Here is a 10,300-nt window from a genome sequence, read left to right as displayed (position 1 = left end):
AAGACTGCGCCATGAGGCTGGAATTGTGACAAGAAAACAAGTGAAAGGTGGGCATCGAAATGTGGAAATAGAAAATGAGGAGAATGAGGAAAAGAATGAAAAGTAGATGATACAGTCAAGTCAGGTTATAAATACAAGGATATGATGCTCTTACTGGTGACCTTTTAGACCCTAATGAGGGCCTCCCATATCTACCACGGGAGGCAGGGAGGGGGCTCCCTGAGCAGGAAGGCTGGGGCTTCCTCTCGCTGCGGGGGATTGCTCCCGATGAGGCAATAGCCCTGAGCCTTATGCATCCTTGGTTCCTAGGGAGGCCCAGGAGGGTGGGAAGCAGTCAGCACAAATCAGCCACCACTCCTAGAAATGGTCATGTGCGTAGTCATCGCACTGGTATGGGGTGGTCAGGTGGCTGAAACTTCCTGCCCTGAGAGCCTGCTCTGGTGCACAGCTGCTCTGGGGCACATTCCTGTGCCCCCCTCTGCCTACCCAGCCCAGCCAAGCCCTGTCCTCAGGTGAGTGAGCTAGCTAGCTCCCCTTCACCCTTGCAGGTTGGGTCTTACCACCCCAGCCTCATCCTCACTCCTGTCAGTGCTGGTAGTTCTGTCCTCCCCGTGCAGAAAATAGGGGCCTGGAGGCTCTCTGTTGTGGGAGGCCTGACCTTTCATCCTTGGTTCAGAATGAATTAGGGCCTCAGGACCACTCTTGTTTATCCAGAGATAGATTCTAGAAAGGAGGGAAATCTAGAGAGTTTACAGCTGGAGAGAGAGAGAGAGAGAGAGAGAGAGAGAGAGAGAGAGAGAGAGAGATCTTTAGATCTTTGTGGTCTCCGTAATTTGACATCTGTTTAAAAGAACCAGGGCTTTTATGAAAAGTTTGCAGATAATTGAGCAAGCCAGCAGGACTTGTGCAGACCCCACTCCCTCCCACAGGCCCCTCCATCTGTTGGGTCTCCTGAGATCCTCCCAGGGGCAAAAATGCTTTGTAAGAATGTCTAAAACACAGCGCCTGCCCAAGAGGTGCCAACTGGAAGTTAATAAGTTATCCCCTTTCACAATAAAAATGGAATGGCATTGAGCACACACTATTACTAGTCTGAGTTCCAGATAACTAGAAAGTTCTCCTTGGATGTTGGTATCTGAGCAGAGACAATAACCTTTACCTCAGGAAAACGCAACAGGGAAATAGCAGCCATTAGTTATTGCGTTTTAAGATTGTTTAAAATATTCCTTCAAGTTACGGTTTGGGTGCCCTTGGGAACCCAGTGAACTAATATCTATATATTCTGGGGCAGAAATTCACGGGACATTTCTGCTCATCTGCTGCGCACCAGGCTTCTTGGTCCCCAGAAGGGGTTGGGGGCCGCTCCAGAAGGGGTTGGGGGCCGAGTGGTTCCGGATGTGGAACCGGATGAAGAAACCGCCCGCTGGCCAGGCAAGAGGTGCAGGGGAGGCTTCGGGGAGCAGATTGAGAGGCCGCGCTGGGTGTTGGAGGGAAGGCCGGGGGAGGGGGGCCTTGGGCCGAGTTTGGAGCACGGAGTCCGCGGTCAAGAAGGGCTCGGTCCCTGACAGCTGCTTCTCCAGGTCCTGGGAACAAAAACTTTCTACGAAGAAAGACCAGAAAAATAGCCGCAGGTTGTCAGTGCCCACACTTCCCGCTGAGACCTCTGACAACCAATGGAAACCGCGGGGCTGCCAGGAGCCCCCAGGTCTTGGGCGATGCCACTGGGAGCCCGCGGAGCCGTCCGGCCTTCGGTCGCAGCTCTGAGCCCTGGCCCCGCCACACCCAAACCGGGCTTTGCGGCTCCCAGCGAGAATTTTAGCCTCAGACAACTTCTTCTGGCGGCCCTTACTTTAGAAAGAGGTTTGAATTTTCCATCAAATCTTGTACCTGTGTACTCTTCTCTGAATGACTCTTAACCAGCGCCGAGAAGCACAAACGTGGTTTCTCTCTCACCATTTTTGTCAGTCCCTCCCACCCCCACCCCTCCAACCGTCGAGCTGAGATTTTCTAAGCAATTAAGTTATATATTCAACAGGAATATTCGCTTCAAAATACAACGGGACTGAAGATTGATGCATAAGGTCTGAGGCTTGAAGAAATATTTAGAGCTTGCCTGCAGATTCTGTCACCCATCATCCGCTCAGAAAGCACTCGGTATCTTTCAGCGTGTCCGGCTCTTATGATTGCAAATGGCCCTGTTTTCAAATGGAAATAAGACTTGCAAACTGATTATGTGTATTGAATTGGAATCACTCCCCAGATCCTCTTGTTTAAAATGTATTGAAAAAAGGATGATGGCTGCAGACCTCAGTAACCAGCTCCCTCTCTTCTCGGGGAGGTTGATCTATTTTGAAACTTTTTGCTATTTGGGCCTGTTTCAGCTGGATAATTACGTGGCCATTGTATTACTGGCCCGAGGCAAATACGTGGTACACACACTGCCTCCCAGCAGGCTCCCCTGCCCTCCCCACTAGCATCACTCCAGAAACATCATGCACACCACACATTCTACCACTTCTGCCCCAACACTTCGACCCAAAGACCAGCTAGAACCAGCAAGACTCAGCTATGTTAAAAGCACCAGCAGAGTCCCACACACTTTCCCAGGCACAGTTGTCCCTCCCTCTTCCCCTCGCCTCCTTTCCAGGCCCCTCTCCTTCCCTCTCTTGTCTTACCAATGGGCAGAAGCATAAACACAAACTCCCAGTTTCCATAGACAGACAACCAACAAAATCTAAGTATTCAGCCATGTCAAAATTTTTCAACAACTAATTTTGTGTTGGTGTGGCAGCTGTAGTTGTTGGAAAACAGTTCATACAGGAAGGTGAATGTCAACTGTTAGGGATGCAATGAAGTCCTTGTATGTTACCATACATCTCAAAGACGTTCTCTTTGCCTCCATCTAGTGCTAGATTATGGCTGTGGGTGGGTTGACTTTTTGTTAAATATTTTCAGAGGGTCTCCTGTTTAATTTCTGTATGAAGCTCTTGTGATGTGCAGACAGATATCTGAGCTTTATCTGCTGTGTGAGTTGCGGGTATGATGGATTGCAGCACTTCCAAAGCTTACCACGCCTAGGCTTCAGCCTCAGCAGACCTGCCAGGGAGCAGGAATCAACTTTTCAGTGAATATCACAGGTTGGTGAGTAGTAATGAACTAGCTACAACTTCTGGCCTTGGCTAGAGGGGGTGGTGTGCTCTGTGCACACTTGTGCTGCAAAGGTTGCAATTCTTTCTGAAGCACACTCAGAAGGGAAGGATGAAGCCCTCCTGCCCAGCTCACTCCTCCTCCCTTAGTTCCCACCCTTGCAGACCTCCAGGGTGGTGGAGTGGCCTGGTGGGGAGAGAGGTTTAATCCTCCAAGGCTTCAGCGTCTCCTCTGAAAGAGCCTGCCCCTCCAAGTCAGTTTAGAAACCTGGTGCTTTGGGGGGAGCCTGCAGGGACCCTAACTGGCTGGGTTCGCTCCCTATACAGGCATAGCCAGATGTGTTAAAACACCGACCTAGTCTCCTAAATTAGAACAGAGCCAGCAGCTAGCTTAGGGGCACTACCTCTCTCTCAGTCCTCTTCGTGTCATTACGGTAATTCCCAGGTTTACATCTGAGCGCATGCACTCAGCCCTGTGTGTTCTGGGGAGATCAGGTAAATCGGAGGCACTTGGACCAAATAAACCCTTGTTTTCCTAGAGCTGTGGACACTTTCGTGCAGCAGCATTGGGAGGGAGAGTGCTAGGCAATGCAGAAGCCTGCCATTCTCTGATTTTCCCAAGAAAGACTACAGGGCTTCACAACTGGGGAAGGTTATCCAATGACTCTTTTCATGTGGCCTGAGATCTATTATTTTGTAGAAAAGACACTATCAACAATCACCCAAATCCCTAGAAATGCAATGTTTAACACTGTACCAACAGCCTGGTGTTACTGACAATTCTATCTAGCAGTCAAAGACAGGGTTCCCGGAAATGCATGAAATACTTTTCCTTGTCGGACTACACTCAGACCTGCCCTCTTATTTCCACTGCTCCGTGAATGGAGGGTGGGAGTGGGGGCGGGGAGCATTTGCTACTAACAAGGGTCAGAAACATTTCCATTGTTTTTGTTAATTGGCAATAGTACAAACAACTTATATTAATGATTTTTATTAGTGGATGATCTAGGTGCGACAATGAAAGCAATTTTTGTTATAGATTGCTTCAAGAAGTCTCATCTACAGCTGTGTGTCTCAGGCAACAAGTTCATTTTCTTTAAGAATCAATTTTAATATTTTCCATAATGTAATTAGTTCTCATTTCACGTGAGGCTAAATTAATGGTCCAATTCAAAGTTGGCAAAACTTAGGAAAGTTTTTGTCTACTTAGTTGTTGTTGTTTTTTTCGGGGAAACTCAGTTTCACATGACATTTTAATTGATGAATGTGTTCAACTTTCTTGCATGTAACAGATTCTCTATGAACCCCTACTAAGAGAATCCTATGTTAAAAAATTTTTAAGTCTATTATAAAATAGACATATAAGATAGATGTATGTGTGCATGTACTCCTATGATACACACACAAGCAGGTGTCTGTATGCAAGCACTTATACTTACATACAGAGTGGGCAGAATCAGATGTCACTATTGTGTTAGAGGAAAGGGTCCTCTTTAGCAAGGCCCATTGCCTGCAATTTTTAAAATATGTATCTCCATTTCAAGCAGAGCACAAATAGTGATTGATTATATTACAGTGCCCTGCAAGTAGCTAAAAAGAAATAAAACGGGAAAATGGATTTGAACCTTATGCTTCCCAAAACTGTTACAATTCATAAATAACAAAGACAGGACATGTTTAAGAAGCAGAGGCCAAATGGGAAACATTATCATATGAGGAGCCTGGGGCCATTCCTAGATGCCCTCCAAGTAGGGCATTAGGTCACTGTCAGTGGGAAGTGCAGCCAGCCACTTCAGCCATGGCTTCGGGGGCTCCGGCACAGCCTGCTCCTCCTCCGTTCCTCTGAGAATCATCGGGAAAAGTTCAGAAACACATTTACACCGGGGAGGAGGCATGCGGACCCTGGACCTCCCCTTCAATAAAACAATCTTTACTCCCATCCATACCCAATTCCTCCAGGCCCTGGGGTGGACAAGCTCACTGCAGACGGTGACTCGGGATAAGGACACTCCTTCCAGAAGCTACTGGCCAAAGAGGCGCTAGAAAAATTTCTGAACTCGAAGTTGAGGCAGGAGGCCAAAATGGCCCCACAGAGGGTGGCCTGAAGCTGCAAAAATACAATTGCACAACCACAAACACGCCAACCAAGAAGGTAGGGAGAGCCAGAGGAAGGCGGTGCCCAGGCTCTCCTGGCTGAGCAAGGAAAATTCAGCTTCATGCCTCTCAGTACTCGAGTCGGTCATTTTCCTTCCATTCTAAAAGAAAGCCGAATTTGAAACAAACAAATCAGCAAACCATGCCTAGGAGCCATTTAATCTCAGATTCACATTTCCCAGCAGGCTTTCTAGTTCTCCACAAATAACATCGCTGCGCACTCTGCTCCCCCGCTAACAGTTGGGGGGGGGGGGGGCGATGTCTGGAGAGAGAAGACATTCGATCAGAATTCACAGCAGCTTCTCACAACTCTCTTGTTTATAGAAAATGAATGGTCTGCCTGGCTTGCTTTTAGTTCAGAAAAGGGGTCAGTTTTTATCAGCACAGTTCACACAGATCCTGGGCTTTTTTTCCTTTATCTTAAATTGACCCGCTTTTAAGATAAAGACATAATAGAGAAAGCATTGACCTTACCTGATCCCTAATGAGGTGGAAGTCAGAACACCCCGCTCTCATTTCCTCTTATCTCGCTTGGGTCGCCTGGGAAGAGACTCGCGCTACCTTTGGTGCCCTCGCGCCAGGAGACAGCCCCTCGCCGGCGCGCACAGGCCGGGGGGCGCGCCGGGAGAGCGTCGCGGCCTCTAAAGTCTGAGAATTCCTCTCTGGGTTCAAAATCGCAGACCTCGCTGCCAGACCTAGGCCTCGTCCAGCCCCGGGAGGATTGACAATCCCTTCGAAGGCTCCCGAGCAGGTCGTCCTCTGAAAGGCCAATCCCTAAGCCGTGGGAAGAAGAGCTGCCTCCCGCGGCTCTTGGACTGGAGCGCGCGGGCCTCCCCGCCTCCAGGAGTCCGCGTCCTGAGCGCTTCCCGCGGCGTGGGCTGTGGCCTGGCTCAGGGGAATCTTAAGCCGGCTACTTCCCACCGGGCCAGCCCCCTCCCAGAGCCGCTGCGGGCCGCTGAGGCAGTCCCGGCCCCTCACCCGCTTCCTGGCCTCGAGGACTCGGCTGTACCTGCTCTGGCTCCTGTTGCCGGCGGCCGCAGCCCAGGCTCTCTTCCACCGGCTCAGAGCGTCTGTGCCCCGCTCTTCTGGCTTCCCCAGAACCCGGCTCGGCCCCCAGCCCCTGCTGAGAGGGCTGCTGTCCTGCCTCTCTGACCAACAGATCCGGGTTCCCAGGCTGGAGCGGGGGTGGGAAGCCGCTCCAGGATGCTCAACATCAAACAAGCCAAGCCTGGGGCTTCAGGCCCCGAGCCACTAGAGCCTCTCTCCAGGGCTCTCGAGGAAGTCCTCTTGTTCACAGGGCAGGGTGGGGGTGGGGGAGAGGAGGAAAGGGGGAATGCTGTCTGCAAAATCCCCCCACTCTCCCCAGCGTCAGGGCCTAGGGTGCTTGCGGGGGAGGGGGGCGCTCAGCAGCGTCGCCTGGATCTCCAGGCGAATTGCGCCGCCGCCACGCTTGGGGAAGCCTTGGGCTCTTCCAGGCATGTCAGCGCCAGGAGCGTCCTCAGAAGGCTGATGCGTCCCTCGGGGGGAGGCCAGAACTGACCCAGGCCAGAGGTACTGGAGTCCTAGAGGAGGTCCACTCCAGGCCTTTGCAGGGGCTGATGTGGGGGGCAGAGGGTGTCTCCATGATGCGTTTTTGGCTACACTGAGCGTGCACCTACTTCCCTATCAAAGGCTTCAAATTGCGTTCCAAACCTGCTTCCTGCAGCCACAATCTCCTGGCCAGGAGCGGGAGCTGGTGGACCCAAGGCCCTATTGTCTGCGTCCCATCCGCAGACCCATTGAATTTACCCTTTCCCGGGACAAATAAACAGACTTCAAACTAAATTGGCTTTCCAGCCAAACGGATGAAGAATGCATTCCATAGAAACTCCATCCACTGCTGAGAGTACCACAGCCCATTAAAATTGTGACGGTCAGAAACCTGCTCTCGGCTAGCATAGGGCGGGGATGGCAACGGCTCTGGCCATTGGCCGGGCACTGCCCATCTTGTCCCCCACCAGGCTTGTTGCTGAGCACTGGCCATGTTGATCAGAAGCTCCCACACCCACGGAATTGGGACCTTAGGTGCCAAACATCTCCCGGCCCTGAGCTGGGCGGCTTGACCACTTACACACCCTGTCCAGGACCACTGCTGCCCCTCCCAACACACGTGTATAAACATCCGGTCCTGGATGTTTGCTTGTTTTCCAAAAGGTGAGACCTGCCGAAATTTCCCCCAACTAGCACACTCCCTAGACCCAACCGATCATCCTTTCTAAATCCCCAAGTCTTTTCAGGATATGGAAGCAGATCTCAAGCAGCCAGAATCCAAGGGGAGGAAGCCCATCCTGGCCCCAGTCCCAAGGCACCACCGGAGAGAAGCAGAAGCCCGAGGAAGTCGACCAAGAGGACTGCAGTAATGGGAAAAGGCCTGAGGCCTGAGGACTTCCCTCAAAAGTTCCTGAGGGGTGAGGGTGGAAGTCAAGAAGAGAAGAGAGGAAGAAATGATGGGGAAGGGAGAGCAAAAAGAGAAAAGTTGAAATTCTAGACAAGAAGTGAGTACATGATAAATATAAATCCATCCCCCACAATCAAACACTTCCAGGCCTAGGAAAAAGTGCTAGGAGGGGCATCTGCAGGCAGCCCACTCGCCAGGTTTCCTTGCAGGTTTATCAGGGTTTGATGAGGAAGGGACACCAGCCCATCCTGGTACTATGATTTCTCTCTATACAGAACCACTACTTTCTCCTCTCCTCCCCAGGTAACCCTGAGAGTTCCCCAATAGCCACATCTGGGCACCAAAGAAACCAGGAAATAAGAGGAAGGAGGAAACATTAAATATTTCAATTTTTTTGCTGGGGGTAGGTTGGTCAGGGAGAGACAGAGAGTTGGGAATAAGTGAAAAATAAGATCTAGGAGCCCAGATATAGAAACCAGTAGAACAAAGAGGAAAATCCAGCTCCCAAAGTCCTGTGGGGAGGGAAGGAGGGTGTCCCCAGGCCAGCAGCCCAGTTGGACACCTCCCAGGGCCAGGACACCTTCCGAGGCCGGAGAGGCCTGGAAAAGCAGGGATCTGCGGCCAACCTTGGATAGGAATAGCCATTTCAGAGTAGAAGCGGAACTGGTAACAGACTTTTCCACTTTTGAGAACAACCTCCCACCAAATTCTAATTCCAAGGAGACTAGGCTGCGAGTTAGAAATAAAAGATTGATGCAGAAATCTACAGGGGCAACCGGTTCAGTAAAAATAATTGCTCATTCAGGGTAATTGACTTAGCTGTATAAGACCATAGTAGATACTTTCAAAAAGCAGAAGCCTGGCTCTGAAAACTAGATCTTTGGTCTGGTTCTCTTCCTTCCTCCCTTCCCCTCCTGAAGGAAGTAGTTTAGCTCTTCTCCTCTTTATTGCCAAGTCTCAGGACCGCTCAAGTTTTGGTTCTACTCAATTCGGAGGCAGAAGGCCAGGACTCCTTAGCTGGTTCAGGATCCTTTGAGACCCTAAACAATTCAAATCCATTCAGGCCAATGATGACCGCCCCCTCCAACCAAAAATGCCATTTAAAGCCAAATCAAAACCAAACAAAAGGTGGATTTTTAATCAGAAAAGGAACCTTTTTAATTTGTATAATTTATTAGAAGCTTCTTAGGAACTATATTTAAGTCAGGTATCTACATAAGTTACAACAGAAAAAGACTGACGCTTCAAATACCAAAACTGCCAAATAATATACACAGATTTGTCAGTGCCCATAAAAAAAATGATGGGCTGGGGGTGGGACCGGGACTGTTTTGTTTAGTTTTGGTTTTTACAATAAAATGTACATAGTACTAAAAACTAGGCATTTAGTCCAACTTTTGACAGCATTTTACAGCTACAGGTTCACATCAAACATGAAACAGTTTTCGCCAGGGCCAGCGGGCTGAGCCGGGCAGCCGAAGGTTGCGGGAGGGGGCATTTCCTTTGTGTCAGTGACAAGTGGGTTCTGTGGAAGTGTCCTTCCTCTCCCCAGCCCCCATCTCCCCTTCAAAGAAATCTTGGTATTTACAAGTGAGTCCACTATGCTGGCTGGCACAGTGAACCCAGAGTGAAGTTTGTGATCTTCAGAGTCCGGAGCCATGTCAGCATAGAGGATGCCCTGCCCGAGCGTGGGAAACCATTTGAACCACCTAAAAGACACCTGGAAAGTTGTTCTTGTTATGTCCTTCTCTGTTTAAAGGTTCCTTAAAAGATTGGATTCCCTTGGTTATTTTTATTTTCTTTTAAAAAAAACCCCACAAATTTGAGAGAGAGAGAGAGAGAGAGAGAGAGAGAGAGAGAGAGAAGAAAGACATCCAGCAGTTTGGTCTTTGTGTTTTTTTTCCCTTGGTCTAAACCGGACAGGTTCTTTAGAAAAGCCGAAGCGCTAGGCTAGGAGAGCCGGGTACTTGGTGTGTATGGCGGGCAGGAGGGGAAGCAATGAGGCTGTGTGCTGGGCTAGGCGCGGCCTAGAGTCCTCTCACCAGGTCCGACCATATAGCAAAGTGGAGCAGGACATGGTGCCATAGTCCGAGCCCGAGGAGTTCAGGTGGGACAGGCTGGAGACCTGGCCCTGCAGCGCCGCGGGGCTGGTGGCGTGGTGCGCCAGGTCCGGAGACTGGCCCGCGCTGCCCGGCTGGTGGCCCGGGTGCGCGCCCAGGCCGGGGCCGCCGCTGCCCACTGAGATCGCCGCCGCCGCCGCCTGGGCGGTCTGCGCCTGCTGCTGCGCCTGCTGCTGGAGAGACCGCTCGGCCAGGGGCCGGGGCCTGGCTGGAGTGGGAGGCAGATGCCTCGGGACTGGCTGGGGATCGCAGTCCGCAGCTCCTCCTCTCCAGGCGCCCAAGGACCCTCCAGGCGCCGGGCTCACACTTGAAGCCTGGGAACGCGCAGACAGGAAACCCACTTCCTCCTAAGCAGTTCTTGCTCGCTGGATGAGAGGCGTCCAATTGAAGCAGAATGATCCTCATCTACTAATATCCAGCGTGCCACAAAGCGACCGGCCATT

The 10,300-nt window shown here is 50.9% G+C and overlaps 2 protein-coding genes across 2 annotated transcripts in view; both read right to left on the bottom strand.

Annotated features, from left to right (window-relative positions):
• Positions 1–6,924, bottom strand: part of SFTA3 (surfactant associated 3) — a 40,191-nt gene extending 33,267 nt beyond the window's left edge. The window contains 2 exon segments of the mRNA XM_023751468.1: positions 5,128–5,253; positions 6,841–6,924. Coding sequence (XP_023607236.1) covers positions 5,128–5,253; positions 6,841–6,924 — 210 coding nt within the window.
• Positions 6,925–9,775: 2,851 nt separating this feature from the next.
• Positions 9,776–10,300, bottom strand: part of NKX2-1 (NK2 homeobox 1) — a 2,225-nt gene continuing 1,700 nt past the window's right edge. The window contains 1 exon segment of the mRNA XM_006085820.3: positions 9,776–10,163. Within this exon segment, the coding sequence (XP_006085882.1) occupies positions 9,776–10,163 (388 nt within the window).

This window comes from Myotis lucifugus, unplaced genomic scaffold (assembly GCF_000147115.1).
Source record: "Myotis lucifugus unplaced genomic scaffold, Myoluc2.0 scaffold_22, whole genome shotgun sequence".
Classification (NCBI taxonomy): domain Eukaryota; kingdom Metazoa; phylum Chordata; class Mammalia; order Chiroptera; family Vespertilionidae; genus Myotis; species Myotis lucifugus.
The sequence above is the reverse complement of the archived record's forward strand: the minus strand, read 5'-3'. Positions and strand labels throughout refer to the sequence as shown.